Source organism: Dama dama, chromosome 17 (assembly GCF_033118175.1).
Source record: "Dama dama isolate Ldn47 chromosome 17, ASM3311817v1, whole genome shotgun sequence".
NCBI classification, from domain to species: domain Eukaryota; kingdom Metazoa; phylum Chordata; class Mammalia; order Artiodactyla; family Cervidae; genus Dama; species Dama dama.
In genome coordinates this window covers 35352022-35371619 of record NC_083697.1, presented here as the reverse complement: position 1 = coordinate 35371619, position 19598 = coordinate 35352022, and the positions used below count along the sequence as shown (strand labels likewise).

Here is a 19598-nt window from a genome sequence, read left to right as displayed (position 1 = left end):
CATAAAATTTGAGAGCTGGCCTATTTTCCAGAAGAGGAAATGGAGGCCCAACTACTTCGAGTGACTTGCCTGAGATTGCACAGCTATTAAATGGAAGAAACGACCTCCCAGGCTAATACTGAAATTTCACATCTCTGGTACACATTTTCTGATTATGTAAACTCCATGGCACTGCTTCAATCCCCCCTTCTAATTAAGTTTATTTGCTGTCTTCTTATTTTTGAGTTACTTCATGCTTATTTCTTATTAATGCTGTTATTTTATTTTTTCTTAATTAAAAATTTACAATACTTACAGATTTTAGTTGACAAAATTCTATAATAAACAAATAACAAAAAGGGAAAGTCACTCCTAAGGTCCATCCCACTCCCTGGACCTACCTACTATCGACACTAGTGTGTTTTATTCAGAATATTTCTCTATGCAGTTACTTTGGCAGGTGTGTGTGTTTGTGTAAATGTGTGTGGATACATGCCTGCATGCTCAGTCACTTCTGTCACACCCAATTCTTTGTGAACATATGGACTGTAGCCCGCCAGGCCCCTCTGTCCATGGGACAAGGATACTGGAGTAGGTTACCATGCCCTCCATCAGGGGATCTTCCTGACCCAGGGACTGAATCTGTGTCTCCTGTGTCTCTTGCATTGCAGGCATATTCTTTACCCACTGAGCCATCTGGGAAGACTCATATGGATACATATATGGCGCTAAAAATACAAGTGGGATCATGCAGTACGTATTGGTCTGTGTTGACTACTGATTTCTATAGTAAATTCTCTATTCCACTTGATCCATCACTTGTCAGGTAAGTGCCATGACATGCCTACTAAGTTTAGCATAAGCTAACAGCCAATGGAAAAAAAAGAAAAAAAAAATGCAATGTAAGGATTTGGTAGTATTTGCATGACACTAAACTTTCTGCAGATGTTTTACCACAGAAACAAACAAGCATCACAAACTTTGTTAATGTCACTATTATCTTCAGCTTTGATATCTGAATTCTGGATCCGTATCTGTCTTTTTCAAAATCATAGTTTACACGGGGCATGTAATTCAAAGTCATATTTCATAAATCCTGCTTACTAAGTGAGGGTACTGATCATGTACCAATATGTCCATGTTTTATCTTTTTTGATGGAGCAAGTGACATTCTTTCAAAATTTACTGTTTAAAATATAATATATCCATTATACCAAAGAAGATGGTAAGGGTAGGAATCACCTCCAGCAAGATAAAGGGTTGGTTAATTTTTCACGTTTCACCTCTCCTGCCACTGGAAATCACAACACTTGACACTAGGTCACAAAATTATTAAACCTTAAAGGAGCAACACTTCCTTCTCCATGTGAGACCTCACTTCTCCTTGACACTTTACTCCTGAAATCCCTTTAGGCTCTTGGCCTTTTCTCCCTGCCTTTAACTCCCGTAACTAATTAAATTTGGACAAGTCTTTGGTGAAAATAGTTTTCCTTCAAAGTTATTCATTCAAAGTTCCCCTTAAGGCATTCTTTGTCACTTTAGCCCAGCCTGATATCTTTACACAAAGTTGAAAGAGGTGAGCTATTTTTATAAAATAAGAACTCTTTCAAAACCTAAATATACCTGACGTTTCAGATAAAGACTGTATTTTGATATATGACAAATGCTTCAGCATTTCTAGATGTTTACAAGTAAACAAAAAGTTCCAAAGACTCCGGTCTTACTTTAAGACAGTTAAACTTTAAAAACTGTATTATTACTCTTAGAAGTAGTTAACTGAGGGTCAATAATTAAATTCTTCAATAAAAACAAAAAAGATTAACCAACAGGTATAGTTAAACTTATTTCCAATTTCCAATAAGTTTGTTTTGGAAATCATACTGGACTGCAGAATTAAGCAGCGTTTTTAATGTTGTTATCTATTTAGAAGACAAAAGTGAAGATCATATAAAAAGATTAAGATTGGGAATGTGGCACTGCTCAATTATTTTCTCTGTTGAAATAAAATGAAAACTTGCCAAGTTGTGAATCACTTTAAACCTATTCCTATGTTTTATAAATAAGCAGAAAATATTACTTTAATTTTGTTTTACAATATAGAGATCAAGCATGTACCATTCATTGTTGATACAGGGTACTCAGTTCTAGGGCAAAAGACTGAATGAGATTTAATGATGGGCTCTACTACCACTTGGTTAAAGCCAGAGACTTTCCAAGAAGAGGTGAAGAAAGCTTTCTTCGTGAAACCATTTCCTACATTATTTAGTAACATTACATCGCTGTCTCCATTTTTAGCTACCCTGTGTCATGTGACTTTTCAGAGTGAATTTGTTATATTTTCCATAGACGAAAACCTAGGTTTTGAAAGTCTGAGCATGTTTCCTAAGACTATCCATCCGTTTGATGGAAGAGCTTGGAAAGGAATTCAGGTACTTCCAGCTTAATGAGTCTGAGTGCTGTCTAAGTGGTGCTGCCTCCCACAGTGTGAAAACTTATAACTTAGCAAGTCATTGTCCATAATTCTCCTATAGTACTACTCTTAGAAACAATATAGATACAATAAAAGAATAATAAACACTTATAAAGAACTTACAAATTCTGGGTACCCCCTAAGTACTTTAGATTTATTGCCTCCCTTAATTCGCACAACAGCACCATGGATAATGTAGTTATCTCTCCTGTAAAGATGGAAAAACAAAGGCACAGAGAAGCCAATTAACTCGCCCAAGATTCACACAGAAATTTTCTTCAGCTGACACTCAGTATACAGTCTTAGAGAATTACCTGATGAATAATCAGCTCTGTGGAGTTTCTCCAGGAAATACCAACATCTATTTATTAGTTATAGGTTAAAATGAGATATACAGATGATAATTTTTTAATACATAATTTTATAATACTTATCTGCTAGTCTCTTCAGAGATCACAATGATATGTTCTTATTGTTCTATTATTTGGTTTACTTTCTAACTTATTCAAATCTACTTATTTTTTATACTTCTATATGTAACTGCTTTAAATTACCTGTAAAAGCTGTGATGAACTATAAAGGAAAAAGATAGCAAATCATTATCCACAACACTGACAGGAACAAAGAAACAGGGCAGTCTTGAATATGTGTAAGAAATTTGAAAGTTGTTTACCCTATAGAATAAGATATAAGCACTGTTAAAATGATTGTGAAATAAGTAATAGCAAGCTAAGACAATTTGTAAAAAGATTATAAAGAAAATATTCTAAGACATGTAGTACAACTCAAATGCAAAATTCCACAGCTTTTAGCTATTATTCTTGAGCCAGAAATCTTAACTTGCATTCTCCCCATCTACGAAGTGCCTCTCCAGAATATATAAATATAAATAATGACTATGAACTAATTTAAACTGAGGCAGAGGAGGGATTTGTAAAAAGGCAGAGGCATCGAAAACAGCTCTGACTTATTTTATTACAGGAGGTAGATTTCCTTGAACGGTATCCATTTTCCTTTCACCAAGGCCTCTGTTTCATCAAATCTCCAAAAGAGAAATAGGAGTTGACAATCTTTACAAATATAAAGGATGCAAACGATTTGTGGAGAGGAGGAATAACCAGATTTCCTCACACCAAGGAGGTATTTTTATCAGAAATGCACTCATGCCTAGAAAATCTAGGTCTTTGAGCACATGCGGTTATTTTCAGAAAGGCATACCGTTTCTGTCTTCCACTTCAGTAAACTCAGGGAGTGAAAAGCCATTCTGTGAATGCAGCTAGTTCATTGACATTAGAGACATATCATTTTCCCAAAGTTTGAGAGAGCAATGGATTGATTTCAGGGTTCACAGTGGGGCAGGGTAAGATAGCGCAGCTCACAGGGCTTTCAGAAACAATATAAATTCATAGACCTATTTCAAGGTTTCAGGAAGATGTGATAAACTACTGGATTGGGTTACACGTTTCCTCCAGCAGGGACTATTTTATCCACTCCTCCTAGATAAGTCAGGCTGATTTGTTGTTTTCATGCTCTGTTTTTCTTCAAATCTATTTAAATAAGCAGGTTGATTTCAGGGCAGACCCTCCCCCTAACTCCCTCTTCCTCTGTACGGGTTCAACTCAAGTTCTTGTGAAATCATTATCCTTCTCATCCCTTCCAGACTGACTGCTACAAAAAGTGAAGCAGAAAGTCAACAAAAACTGAACTAGAATAAAATGTGGTTATCAAGGTTTTGCCGTTCTGTGCAAATGTGGATGCAGAATCATGCAGTCTTTATGAAGATGTCCCCTATGCAGGGCAGCTGTGGGCAGTTCGAATGTCTGTGACTCTTTCAAACACACACAAATCCCTCAGGCCAATGTGCCACTTCACTTCCACCAAAATCAGAACCACATCCAAAGCAAAGCAAATCAAGTCCTTTCAATGGTTAGGAGAGGAGGGAAACAAGGAAGCTATCTGAACTTGTTTCTCTTGAAATCAATGAAAATACTACAGGGACAGTTTTCACTTGTATGATTTGTCAGGAAAATCAAGCTATCTTTTTTCATAAATTGGGAAATCAGGTTGAATCCTACTAAACCACAGACTCAAAAAATATTCTCATGATTCCCATTATCAATTTACCCATTTACAACTTGTGACTTTTCAGTATCTCAGAATACCATGTTGTAGGTGTAAAAATGCCCTTACTGTTAATTACCTACAAACCTGAATCTTTACAGAAATGACTCAATGAATGATAAAAAAAAAATGTGCAAGACACACTGGGCTCAGTGTCAGAAGACTTACATTGCCAAGATATCGATCCCTTCTGAGCCTTAGTTTCATCACCTGTTAATGGAAGATATTATAGTGAAAATGTGTAGTTTTTCTTTGCTCATCATCCATTTCCTCTCATTTTGTGACAGAAATGTCTCCTACCCTCTCAGGCTATACAGGACTCCTCCAGCCCATCAGAGCATTCTGGTCCTATGACCACAATTACTGGTGTGAGGTGAGCATGTGACCCAAGATACTGTCATCAAAATGAAATATGGGATTTTGTTGTCCTGGAAACAAATGGTTCCTGAAAGGACTGGGTGTTAGTGACCATCTTGATGTGCGACAGAAAGAGCTGGCTTGAATGGAGCCAACACAGAGAAAGGCAGAGCAGAGAGCTGTAGGGAGAATATGTTGAGATCATCACTCAGGTCGGTGGACTTGATTGCCACTGAAGTTAGATGAGTCTATTCTGGGATTTTTTTTTTTAATGTGAACCACTAAATTCATTTTTTCTCTTTTGACTTAGACTTGTTTGATTTGATCTTCTTTCACTTGCATACTAAACATTCCTCACTGTTACAGTGTGAAGGCTGAGCTATATACTGATATACCGATATGCTATACTGATACAAATAACGTTTTCGAGAAGTTTTTATTTGTTTAAAAGCTAAAATCCTTGGCTTTATAAAATACATTTGCATTTTTGTCCAATTAAATGTATAAACTTTTTAAAAAGTTTCTTATGCCATGGGATTCTACCAGGGCTTGACAATATTAAGAATAAGAAAACTAACCCAGGGGTTTATAGGCAAGTAGGGACACAAACAAGTGTTAAATAATTATAGGATACTGTTAAAACAGTAAAAACCATGGACAATATAATATGTAGAACTACTGTATTACACAACTCTAGGGGACGCCATTCACACCCTAGCTTATGTAAGTGTCAACCCTTGGAGTCATGGGCTTCCCAGGTGGTGCTAGTGGTAAAGAATCTGCCCACCAATGCAGGAGACGTCAAAAGAAGCAGGTTTGATCCCTGGGTGGGGAAGATTCCCTGGAGTAGGAAATGGCAACCCACTCCAGTATTCTTGCCTGGAAAATCCCATGGACAATGGAGCCTGGCAGGCCACAGTCCATGGTGCTGCAAAGAGTCAGACATGACTGAGTGACTTGTGTTGTGGGTTACTGGAGTCATACATGGAAACCAAACTCAACTATACCTCTCTCAGCTGGTAGGCTGAGCCAGCTAAACACTTGCACTACCAAGTATTTTCAATCTCTATAATGGCTCTTGGCTGTTGCATTTTTTAAACGAACTGATTATTGCCCACTATATTTGAGTTTTTAAGAGTTTTTAAGGAGAGTTTCTGGCAGACAGCTGGCACCACAGGCTTACCATTACATAAACCAGACACAAATCTCACTGGTCTTCCTTGGCTGTGCTATCATTTGTTAGTGATCAGTTGGCAGAAGCACCACTAAATCAAGCATCTGCAAACATTAAATGTCGCATTTCAGGATTACAGAGGTCTTTGGGCAGTGGGAGATTCATTGAACATCAGATTAATTATTTGGCAAAACAAGTGGAGCTTTTATGACTCAAAGGTCATTTACAACAACATACTTTCACACTGTTGCCTCAGCGATAATACTTCATTTTAAGTGGCAAAATCAAACTATAAGTAAATTAGTACCCAAATTAATCCAACAGCTGTGTGTTTTGATAGTGATTAATATGCACTGTATTAAAAGAGGCTTTGCTTCTCTCTTGTTCTCAGTCACAAAAGAGAGAGAGAAAAGTTCTTTGATATAATGCCTCGTCTGAAGCAATGCCAAGGTAGTTCATTGTTTAGTTACCAAAAAAAAAGAAAACACTGAGAGATTCAGGGTAATGCTGCTGCTTCTCTTTTCTGGTGGAATAACAGCCACAGTTCCCCTTGAAACCCTAGGTGAGCTCGCCTGATGCCTCATTCCTGGAGTCAGACTGAGGCTAGAGCACCTCTAGTTTACAAGGCAAAACAGCTCCAGCCTCTGGGCTTGGGTGGACTGCTTTTCTTAGATGGGACACCTTACCCTTTTAGAGGAAGAAACTGCAACCCAGCATTTAAACCATGCTGGCCAAAATTTATCTTTGGATAAAATACCAAGATGACAAATCCGGATACATTCCCATATGTGTTTATCAACATGGTAAGATTGGCCACTAGTTTGGCTACATGTTCAAAATTACCCATTTCCTGCAAATCAAAACCACAATGAGGTACCATTACACGCCAGTCAGGATGGCTGCTATCCAAAAGTCTACAAGCAATAAATGCTGGAGAGGGTGTGGAGAAAAGGGAACCCTCTTACACTGTTGGTGGGAATGCAAACTAGTACAGCCGCTATGGAAAAGAGTGTGGAGATTTCTTAAAAAACTGGAAATAGAACTGCCATATGACCCAGCAATCCCACTTCTGGGCATACACACTGAGGAAACCAAATCTGAAAGAGACATGTGCACCCCAATGTTCATCGCAGCACTGTTTATAATAGCCAGGACATGGAAGCAACCTAGATGCCCATCAGCAGACGAATGGATAAGGAAGCTGTGGTACATATACACCATGGAATATTACTCAGCCGTTAAAAAGAATTCATTTGAATCAGTCCTAATGAGATGGATGAAACTGGAGCCCATTATACAGAGTGAAGTAAGCCAAAAAGATAAAGAACATTACAGCATACTAACACATATATATGGAATTTAGAAAGATGGTAACGATAACCCTATATGCAAAACAGAAAAAGAAACACAGAAGTACAGAACAGACTTTTGAACTCTGAGGGAGAAGGTGAGGGTGGGATGTTTCAAAAGAACAGCATGTATACTATCTATGGTGAAACAGATCACCAGCCCAGGTGGGATGCATGAGACAAGTGCTCGGGCCTGGTGCACTGGGAAGACCCAGAGGAATCGGGTGGAGAGGGAGGTGGGAGGGGGGATCGGGATGGGGAATACATGTAAATCTATGGCTGATTCATATCAATGTATGACAAAACCCACTGAAATGTTGTGAAGTAATTAGCCTCCAACTAAAAAAAAAAAAAAAAAAAATTACCCATTTCCATCATCCATTCCTAGTCCAACTTGCTGCCATCTTATCCAGGATGTGAAATTTTCTAAAGTGTCCTCGGGCCTGCATGCTGCAAAATGCCATTGGTTTGGAGGCTGAAAGTCTGACTCTCAGCTGAGCTAGCAAAATGCAATTGTGCTCACTTGGCTTGTACTAATAGTCTGCTGTTTAGAGGGGTGGATGCTTTCAAGAGCTATAATCCATTATTGACATGGGGGTGTGCATAATTTGACTCCTGGTATGATTCCATACATACTGCAGTGAGGTAGTTTCAAATACATCTATAAAGCGTTTTGACTTTTAATTCCCCAGGATGATTGATATATTATTCCTATTGACACTATGATTACATTTGCAGCTTTGGTATAGCTGCTAAAAGTCTTAGAGTCAAATTTGTGGTGAAGTGAAAGTCGCTCAGTTCTGTCCAACCCTGCGACCCCATGGACTATACAGTCCATGGAATTCTCCAGGCCAGAATACTGGAATGGTTAGCCTTTCCATTCTCCAGGGGATTTTCCCAGGTCTCCCGCATTGCAGGCGGATTCTTTACCAGCTGAAACACCAGGGAAGCCCTGTGGGCAAACCATATGCTGGGTTTACAGAGAAGTCAGTGGAACTCAGTGACCTGGAGTCCAGGCTTGGAGGCCAGGTGGCAAGTTTCCAACATGGGTTCTGCCTCTTAAACTCTGTGACTTAGAACATGCATCTTAATGTCTTTTTTTAATCTGTAAGAAGTTCTGACTAGCTGAGGTTACTGTGAGGATTAAATAAGTTTCTACATGAAAAGTGCCTGGCCGTGAGTACACATTGAATAAACATGTCATCATCATCATAAATTCATTATCATCATAGCCTTGATGATTTTCCTGCCTTAGCAACTTCCCCTATGATTTATCTCATTCATTGAAGTTTATGTATTTTTCTAAGCAGTGCCAAATTCTTTATCGAGCACAGTTCAGTATAAACAAAATAAAACATCATAATTTATTCTTTTAATTTTCTAACAGAAATAGTACTCCACTTTGCTTTTACAAGCACATCCTTATTGAAAATTTTATTTCATAATGCTATTTGAAGATTCTATTTCATAATGCTACTTCTAATGGCTCATGCTATATGTAAAACTGGTTTTATCAACACCCAGATATGTGCTGAAATGTCAGGTGGTCTTCTCAAACACAGATCAATTTCTAACAAGTTAAAACTACGTATGTTTAAATACCAATGCATATGAAAAATTATTGAGAATAAACAACATAAAATGTAGGTCAAACAACAAGACCTGAGTTTTCTGGGATACTGGTGATCTCTAGAGATCTCAACTCTGGCAGTGGCACTCATTTGTAGGACAGTATCTGCGTTCTAATCCAGGATTTAACTGTTGTGTACCAAGCCCCCAGGATTTCCTCACTCTAAGGAATTTCCTGAGAAGTAGTTATTTAATATCCAAATTATCAGCAGTAATCTATGTCTTTCTTTCATTTGAAGAAAAATTAAATTTGGTTCTTTAGAATATCACGGGGCAAATATAATGTAAACCCACTATCTGTTCCCGTCAATAAAAGGTCATGAAATTACCTACTTTTCAAAAGAGAAAGGTACAAGTTTTAGTTTTCTAAGAAATGAAGTCAAAGTAAGCATTAATTTTATATTAATAAAAATACATGTGATGTTGAAAATACGAATCAACTTACAAATTATACTTTACCCAAATTAAGAGATGGATGAATCACTATATCCTTTTATCTTAAACTTCTTTAGAAATCTAAACTGTCTGGAGTGTTCAACAACAGAGACAACACAGTTAAAATTCTAGTCATCTTCCTGGATTCTTCTAAGTCTTGAGAAATTGCTTTTGAGTCTAAAATCTCTCATTTAAGTAAAAATTTAAGCTAGACATACAGTTCATTATAAAATATAACAAGAAGCTATTACTGGTAGGACCTTTGTTAAAATGCTAGCTGGAAACCTAATTGGAAAATAATTTGTAAAGTATAATTGACCCCTGAACAACAACGGTTTGAACTGTGTTAGTCCACTTATGGGCTTCCCCCGTGGCACTAGTGGTAAAGAAACTGCCCGCTGATGCAGGAAACATAAGATGTGGGTTCAATCCCTGGGTCCGGAAGAGCCCCGGGAGGAGGGCGTGGCAACACACTCCAGTATTCTTGCCTGGAGAATCCCACGGACAGAGGAGCCTGCTGGGCCACAGTCCACAGGGTCACAAAGAGTCAGACACAACTGAAGTGACTTAGTGTGAAGACACACAAGCCACTTATATGTAGGTTATTTTCAAAGATAAATACTACAGCAGTGCATGATCTATGGCTGTTTGAATCCATGGATCAGAGGAACCTCAGATACAAAGAGGCAACTATAAATTCTACTCTGATTTTTCAACTGTGTGGAGGGCTGATGCATGTTACTGCCACGTTCAAGGGTCAACTACAGTTCCATATTAAAACCCCTCCATGATCTTCTGATTATGCCAGTCAAACTTAACTTGGTATTTTTTAATTGTTAAGTTTATTTTGGTCACATTTAACAGCAGAGCTGAACAATGAGCTTGTTATTTTAAGGTAATAACTTTCCTTTGTGAGGCAGTTTATGACAAAACATTCTATTTGTGCCCAAGTATAACTTGCAAAGAGTTGGACATCACTGATTGCGCGCATGCACACGCACACATACACACACACACAGAGTTTGCAATGATATCAGGTCTACAAGCAGCTAAAGGAAGCAGAGGTATATTAAATTCCTTCAAAGGAATTTAAGAAGTTAGGTTGGTAATAATATCTTGCATTTGACTAGTCTCTTAATGTTCAAAAAAAGTATCTTCATTGAGACCTGTGAGATCAGGCAGGGAGGGGTTTTAATTAATCCCCATTTTAATGTAATGATATGCTTACTAACAGATCCCCAAGTCATACTTCTGATCAATGGTAACTCGGACCTCAAGTTTGGATCTTCTCACTTCTCCAGTTCTTTTTAACACTATGCTTTATGCCATTTGATGCAGAAAGCCAACTCACTGGAAAAGATCCTGATGCTGGGAAAGATTGAGGGCAGGAAAAGGGGGCAACAGGGAATGAGATGGTTGGATAGCATCACCTATTCTATGAACATGAGTTTGAGCAAACTCTCGAAGATGGTCAAGGACAGGGAATCCTGGTGCTGCAGTCTATGGGGAAGCAAAGAGTCGGACACAACTTAGCAACTGAACAATGATTTAAGCCACTTTTTTTGAATTTAGATAGTCTAAACATTTTGCATATTAAATATTTAAACTTACTCTTTAAAATATTGATTTCCACTCCTCATAAATCTTATGGTTACTCCAAGAAAACTGGAATATACTAAGATTAATTATGCTTTCCTGATTATATTCAAATTTTTAAATATTTTAAGTATTATACTAATATTATCTTTGTTCTGATGTTTAAACTTTTCACATAGATTCATTTGAGTGATTCATGCAGCTTTTAGTTGTTTCAAGAAAATACCATACTTGGTATTTACATGGCCTACCATACTTAGCTCACAGTAGGTGTTTAAGAAATTCTTTCTGAATTGACCATCTTCATCTAAGGAGATGTTTGTAGACTTGTGTTAGCAACAGAATACAAACAGTACATTCAGAAAATTATTTTATATTATCTTCCCTAGAAATGGCTGACAAATTCATTCTGATGAAAGACAGATATGGTACACTGAATAGATGCTTTCACAGAAGCATTAGAGCCCAAGAAAATAACCCAGACACAGTTTAAATTAGCCTCTGGTGTGCTGACAGCCCATTCAGCCTTGTGTATGAATACCTCTTTCATGATTTAAAAACATTTTGACGTCTAAAATAACATTAAATCTAGTTATCTGTGATGTATGAAATTATAATACATCACAACTGAGTAGTTCAATTGAACACTGAGGTATTTGGAAAAGCAAATTCAATAACATAATATGTCTACGTTTTTCCCTCTACCCATAGAATCTGAGTAAAAGCTTGTATTATTACAGTATCTTTTTTCTGACTGTTAATTTCAAAACACTTTAATAAAATACAGACTTACTACTATGCTTCAGGTCACTTTATGGAATTGGTAAAAATTATTAATTGACCTTAAAAATATGACATTAAAAAAAAAAAAAAGACCCAGAAACAAAAGAGGCAATAACATCTCACAGAACAGTATGTTGAAAGCTAGGCCAACTCTGATGACTGCTAATGTTTATTTATGATGCACTTTATTAAGCCCTTTGACTTTTTCAAGGGGCCACCTGTAAAGCAGTTATGATTTACAGATTTTAGAAATGTGTTCTACTCTCACTCCTAACTCTTCAAACCACATGTTTGAGAATTTCCTAAAACTCAGTAAGAATAAGAACCTAAGCCAGAATTTGTACAAATACAAGCATAATGCAAACCACATAGGCAATTTAAAATATTCCAGTAGTCATATTACAAAAAAGAAAAAAAAATGAACTTAGTTTTTAAAATATTTTACTTAACTCAATATATCAAAAATATTGTAACTGTAACATATACTCAAAAATTTATTGACATTTTACATTCTTTTCCTTGCCTGTGTAATTCCGTGTATATTATAATTCTAGTGATCTCAATTTGAGAGCTAAATTTTCATTAGAAATTTGGTTTTTATAAAGTTTATAGTTCAATAACTATAACAGATTCACACACTCCAAAATATTTCAAACATACTTTAAATATTTTCTAATAACTGACTTCAATATCAGTTTGCATGCCAGGTCGCTACAGTCATGTCTGACTCTTTTTGACCCTAAGGACTGTAGCCCACCAGACTCCTCTGTCCATGGGATTTTCCAGGCAGGAATACTGGAGTGGGTTGCCATTTCCTTCACCAGTGGATCTTCCCAACCCAGGGATCAGACCTTCATTTCTCATGTCTCCTGGATTGGCAGGTTAGTTCTTTAGCACCAGTGCCACTTGGGAAGCCCAGTACCAGTTTTAAGTTCAAATTAATGAAAATGAAATAAAATGCAGAATTCAATTCCTGTCCTACTAGCAATGTTTTAAGTCCTCAAACATTCAATGTAGCTAGGGTTAAGTATTAGACAGCAGCAACAAACCAAATTAAACAGAAGTTTCAAAAGGATCAGTAGGCAAAGTAGGACAAAAGAAGAAGGATGGCAGTTTAGAGGAAGCAAAGTAGTAGAAATGGTAAATGTGAATAAAGTTCTTTTGTAAGCCAAGGCTTCCCAGGTGGTACAAGTGGTAAAGAGTCCGCCTGACTGGCAGGAGACTCAAGAGACCAAGAGACGCTGTTTGATCCTTGGGTCAGGAAGGTCCCCTGGGGAAGGAAATGGCAACCCAGTTGAGTATTTCTTGCCTGGAAAATTCCATAGACAGAGGAGCCTGGCGGGTTACAGTCCATGGGGTCACAAAGTGTTGGACATGACTCAGATGTCAGCTGTATGCCAAATCAAAAAAAAAAAAAAAGTTTCCAAGATTATTCAATCATTTTGTAGTTTCCAGAACAATTTTGCCATTGGTCTATTTGCTATCTACAAGAAAATACAGAACACAGTATTAAGGTTAGAATGGAGCTAGTGAGCATCCGATTCAAATCTGTTTTATCAATAAGAAAAATTTAGTTTAGAGTTGAACTGTCCAATACATTGGCCACTAGTCACATGTGGCTGGTGGGCACTGAAATATGGCTAGTCCAAACTGAGAAGTGGTATAAGTATAAAATATGCAATTGATTTCAAAGATTCAGCACACACACACACACACACACACACACACACACACACACACACAACAGATAAAAAACTGTCTCATTAATAATGTTTTAAGATTGAATACATGCTAAAATAATCAATATTTTTGATCCAGTAGACTATATTATTAAAGTTAATTTTATTGGTTTATTTTTTAACACAGCTACTAGAAATTTAATATGCCCTATGTGGTTGCATTATATTTTTACTGGACAGAACTGTCTACAGAGAGAGCTTGTATTTGCCTGCATCACAAAGTTACTCCTGAGGTTGCACTGCTTGGTTTCCGGTTTATTCTGGGCATGTTATTTCTGATACTCCCAGAACTCTTCTTCACCAATATGATGCCAAGTAAAGGATGCATATTCTAAGCCACATGGGGCTTTATCACCTGGTTTCTTGTTGCTGGCTTTCTCAAGCAAAGTTAGGGTGGACTCCAGGGTCTACATGAAAAGGAAGGCTTATCTATACTCATTTTCAGCTAATTGCTGTTTTGTTCTGTTAACCTTTTTCTGCTCACTTATGTTTGGCAGTTTGATGTGTACTTTTCATTCTTTAGGAGTTTGGTAGCAAACTGTACCACCCATTGTGGACGACTCCACTCAATTATTACACTCGGCTTTACATTTTTATCACAGTAGGACAAAGGCATCATGAGAAAATCACTCTGCGAATGATTATGTGAATAAAACAATCACTGGGTTTTTCAAAACTCCATGTAATTAAAAATATTCAGTTCAAAGTGATCATGCATTCCTTAACAGGCAGGCAGTTTAGAAGGAAAGCTATAGTTTTACTTAAGCCTCAGTCTTTACATTGCCTATCTGGTTATCAGGTGATCTGTGTAGAAAGGTCCTGAGGTTGTCAGGAAAGGACTTCTCCTGCTGCCCACTCTACTACACTCTCATTGGGTGGGAAAGAGCTTTAATGGTGTTATACCAAAATGCTTGGGGTTCCCTCGTGGCTCAGTAAAGAATCTGCCTGCAATGCAGGAGGCCCAGTTTCAATCTCTGAGTTGGGAAGATTCCCTGGAGAAGGGAATGGCAACCCACTCCGGTATTCCTGCCTGGAAAATCCCAAGGACAGAGGATCCTGGTGGGCAACAGTCCATGAGGTCACAAAGAATTGGACAGAACTGAGTGACTAACATAACACAAGTAACCAAGATGTTTGGCGATTGTTCCAGTCTCTGCTGCTTAGGTTGTTTACAAACATACTGAAGAACTGGCATCTGGGAACTTCAGTTTGGAAAAACCTCTGAAAGTGGTCTCATCATACACATCAGGTTTTGGGGCCTTCTTTGATAAGTGAGTCACCCATATGTGGCCTGAGCACGCTGTCTTAGAACAGAGCATTGTCACCAAGTCCTCAATGCTAAGTGACCCACGGTGCTTGTTGATTTTGCCGAGTTGCCAACACCACATCCAATGCTCACTGCCTTTTGTGAAGCTTCCTGGACCCTATCACGAAAATAGAAAGTTTCCTTCCACACCACAAACTTAGCATTTAGTCCTTGGAATGAATTCGACTGTAGCTCGGGGGCTTTAACACAACACACTCTTGCATGGCCCAGATAACGAGGAGCAGATTTCTGTGGTACTAACACTGTGGTAATTTGCCTCCAAGAATCCCACAAAGGGAACCCTTAGAAAATGAAATAGTCAAACCTCATTAAAAAATATAACATTTAATAACACCATTTACAAGCACAGACTTTCAGCAGGAAACATAAAAGGACAGAGTTACACAGAAGGCCTGCTGGAGGTCCATCAACTTCAGTACTTCCTTTTAAAGGGTTGATAAGGTTGCCTGTAAGACTGAAAAAGAAAACAGCTAATGGAATTCACCTTTTTAAAGGTTAATCTTGCTGGAAGACAAGAAGTTGAATGGCAGTTTATGTAAACACTGACTTTAGCACCCCATGTGAGTACCTGTGTGTATTTCAAATGCATATAACAACACACTCTCTAGTTTTAAGAAATAATTATTCTTCTAATTACTAATTCCAGTGAATTTCTAGAAGAGGCAGGTTGGGATATTAATTACATAATATCTGCCTTTTTCTCTCAGAATGATTTACCCAAAATCTCATTTATAAATAGAAGAGGCATATCCTTGGGAATAGAATGTGAAAGGCATGGGATTTTAACAGATTTATTTTTCTAATAACAATTTAACAAATGCTAGTAGAGATGGACAGGAAAAGAAGGAACACACTCAGGGGACTATGCCTAACATTTGTCAATTAATTTATGGCTTGAATAATATATGGCTGATATCATTAAACAGTTTGATATTCTTCCTTTGTCATTATGGTCACGTTTAATTGATGCTACTGTCTCAGAAAGAATTTCTAAGATTTTGAATTAATATTACACTTGTTGAGAACCTACTGTATGCAGACACAGTACTTGGTACTTAAGTACCCAGCCTTCTTAATTCTTACAACAATCAGCTCAAGTATGAGCTTCATGAATAGTGAGGAAACCAAGAGCAAGATCAGGTTCCCTAAGGTCATGTAACTTGTATGTACAGAAAATTGGATGCTGGTCTGCCTGACTGTAGAGCCTGGGGTTTTCCATTAAGCTACACTGCTACCATGAAAAGAGTTATGCAATGATAAATATGAAATTTTAAAGATATGTTACTAGTTGTTACCACTGGACAGAGTATTAATCCAGGCTGCTGAAGCCCTCAAGCAGTTGTTTCTTGGTAATAGAAAATAATGTCAAACTTCTCTTTGGATAGACAAAAGTATGTTTCTTAGTGTTCCTTTCCAGAATCAGTAAGATGAAGAATCAAAAATATGATTCCAAGGCTGACTGAGGCTTGTAATATCCTTACTTCTATAACTAAATGTTATAATTTCTATCACCCATTTCTACTAAGCTACGAGACTGAATCTTTATGTTGAAAAAAGTACCTGAGATAAGGTTGGGTGGCCATTACCTACTAGACCACTACAGCAATTATGAGAAAATGAGTACTGAGGTTGCTTCTTCAAGCCTAGTGATAATATGATTTTTTTTAACTGCTTGAAATAGCATGTCGATTAAGCTTAGGATTGATTTAAATGAGCTAAAAGTTTTGGATGGAATAATGTTCACAGTAACTGTTTATCAATAAACAGAAGTCTCTAATTTCTAAGTCCTTGGCATTACCCTTTGCTTACCTAATGATCTAAATACTGTATAGATAAATAAGTAATGAACATATCATGAAACTACCCATGCTTTTAGTTATATAGAGTACAATATGTCTATATTTTAGTGACACTTACCAAAACTACAAAATTTTTGCTCATAACTCACTCTCCAACCTTTAACACTAATTTTGAGCAATTCACATTTCAGTTACTCCAATTATGCAACAGAACAATCTTTAAATCAGCCAGGCAAAAGATAGCACATGGCTGACATTAACCATGGGATCTCTTCAGCCTTTGGACTGATAACAAACTGAAAGGCTGTTCAGTGAATAACTTTCTGTCTAAATGCTGAATTATCCAAGTTTATGGCTTCTAAAGGAAATGTCATAACTCTCTTAATAGTTCATAATTCTATATGTATGTCTCTATGTGTATATACATTTCTCTGTTATACCCCTTTAGGTAGCCTGAGAGGGCATTAAAGGAAAATAAATAAGCCAGCTTTGTTTAAGATTATTAAATTAAAGTAAGACAAAGAATAAACTCTTTTTTTTCTTTACCTCAATTGCTGATTTGAACAAACATGGATGATCTGGAAAAAAAAAAAAACAGTTTATGATGGGAGAATGTTAAATGTTCTGAATTGTGGAAGGGATGCTGCCGCTGCTAAGTTGCTTCAGTCATGTCCAACTCTGTGCAACCCCATAGACGGCAGCCCACCAGGCTCCCCCATCCCTGGGATTCTCCAGGCAAGAACACTGGAGTGGGTTGCCATTTCCTTCTCCAATTCATGAAAGTGAAAAGTGAAAGTGAAGTAGCTCAGTCATGTCTGACTCTTAGCGACCCCATGGACTGCAGTCTACCAGGCTCCTCCATCCATGGGATTTTCCAGACAAGAGTACTGGAGTGGGTTGCCATTGCCTTCTCCTGTGGAAGGGACACTTGGTGGATAATTAATGATTATATGTATATTTAATAGCATAGTACAGACTATATATTATAGAGTTACCAAGGAAAACTGTTGAAAAGGTTTGTAGGAAAATTTCTTTAATCAAATCAAAGACTTGAAATTTGGGTTAACATTTCAATTCTTGTGATTGGCTAAAGATGCTTTTCTTCCTTAAAGTTGGCTTTTTTCCCTGCATACTCATATTCCTTTCCCTTACTTTAGTCCATAACTCATCAATCTAGGTCTCTTAACTTCTATGGGTCAAGTGCAAGTTGCCTTCTTTTTGGACACCTTCACATAAATATGCAACTCACATCTCCAAATTTAACCTGTTCAAGGTGGAGAGGAAGGGAGGATGTAAAAAACCATGAACAAGGTAATTTATATATACCCAAGTTTTATATAATGACTACCAGTCTGACCCTCTTCCTATGTTTTTTAGCTCAAATATAATTAATTAAAATATACCTTTCTCTTAAGTCAACAAAGTTAGAAACATGGGAATCAAATTTAATTCTTCCCTTTCCCTTCCTCCTCACAATCACTCCATTTTCAAGTTCTGTCCATTGTACCCCTGACATGAGCAAACTCCAGGAGATGGTGAAGGACAGGGAAGTCTGGCATGCTGTAGTCCATGAGGTCGCAAAGAGCTGGACAGGACTTAGCAACTAAACAACAGCAGCAACCCCTGACATGTTGCCACATTTCATGTCCTGTTTTCCTTTTCCACCAGCTTTAAGCTGAATCCTCCCCAGCTTCTCCTGAATTACTAACAGAAGTGCATATTTGTTTTTCTTGCTGGAATCAAAATACTACAATGTCTGTGGTTTTTTGTTTGTTTTAATAATGCAATTTAATGCTTCCCTTGTGGCTCATCTGGTAAAGAATCCGCCTGTAATGTGGGAGACCTGGGTTTGATCCCTGGGTTGGGAAGATCCTCTGGAGAAGGGAAAGGCTACTCACTCCAGTATTCTGGTCGGAGAATTCCACGGATTGCATAGTCCATGGGGTCACAAAAAGTCGGACATGACTGAGCGACGTTTACTTTCATATTACTAACTTTCTCCAATATCCTTTCTTGTTCCCCATTTATCTCTGGCATTAAAGTCAATCATCTTGTGTTTACATTCAAAGTCTTTTATAAAATGGCCCTCATCCACTTTTCAAGCCTCATTTGACTTCACCCCACCCTACTCTGATCTTACAGGACTTCTGTTCTTGGCCTTAATCCTTAATTCCTGACCCCTGGTTCTTATCTTTAATCTTCATTTATTATAATTACTACCCTTGTCCCTCATCTAGCACTCTCAATTTGTCTCACTCTGCTCCACTTTTTTCCTTGTATAGCATATCACCTTCCAATCTATCAATATTTTACTTACTTCTCTATTATTTACTGCTAATTTTTATCTCACTAGAATTCAGGTTCTACTGAACAGGGATTTTTGTTCATCTATATACTTATCATTGCAAATAACTAGAATAGCTTTAAAAACATAGTGAGTATTCAACACTGACCTGTTGAATGAAAAAATTCCCTGAATGACATCGTTCCTTGTATCTTCTGTTTTCAAGATGCCCTTATTGCTTTTCTAGCTACCCATCCGTTAGCTGGCAAAACCTTGTTTCTCCTTAAACTCATAGATCTAATGTTATCTTATTTTCTAGGGTTTTATTTATTTCTTAGGTGTAATTAATCAACACATCTCTTGCTTCCATAGCATGTAATCCAGTCTAACGGGTTATGCTTTGTCATCTCTATTATCGAACTGAACAATTTATCTTCCCATCCATCCAGCCCTACATACCATAGAAGTTTAGTATATGTTTAGCAAATTGATTGTTTAAACAGAGCTGCAGCTGGGACATAAACTGAGGAAAATAAGACATGGGTTTATCAAGTGG

At 37.4% G+C, this 19598-nt stretch overlaps 1 protein-coding gene across 4 annotated transcripts in view; it reads right to left on the bottom strand.

The window, feature by feature from the left end:
* UNC5C (unc-5 netrin receptor C) overlaps positions 1-19598 on the bottom strand; it is a 406962-nt gene that overhangs the window by 197957 nt on the left and 189407 nt on the right. For 2 of the 4 annotated variants that reach the window (XM_061164372.1, XM_061164370.1), the window contains exon 2: positions 4739-4780. The exons of the other annotated variants lie outside the window; for them this stretch is intronic. In XM_061164372.1, coding sequence (XP_061020355.1) covers positions 4739-4780 — 42 coding nt within the window. The remainder of the gene's footprint in view (positions 1-4738; positions 4781-19598) is intronic. 4 annotated transcript variants of the gene reach the window in all.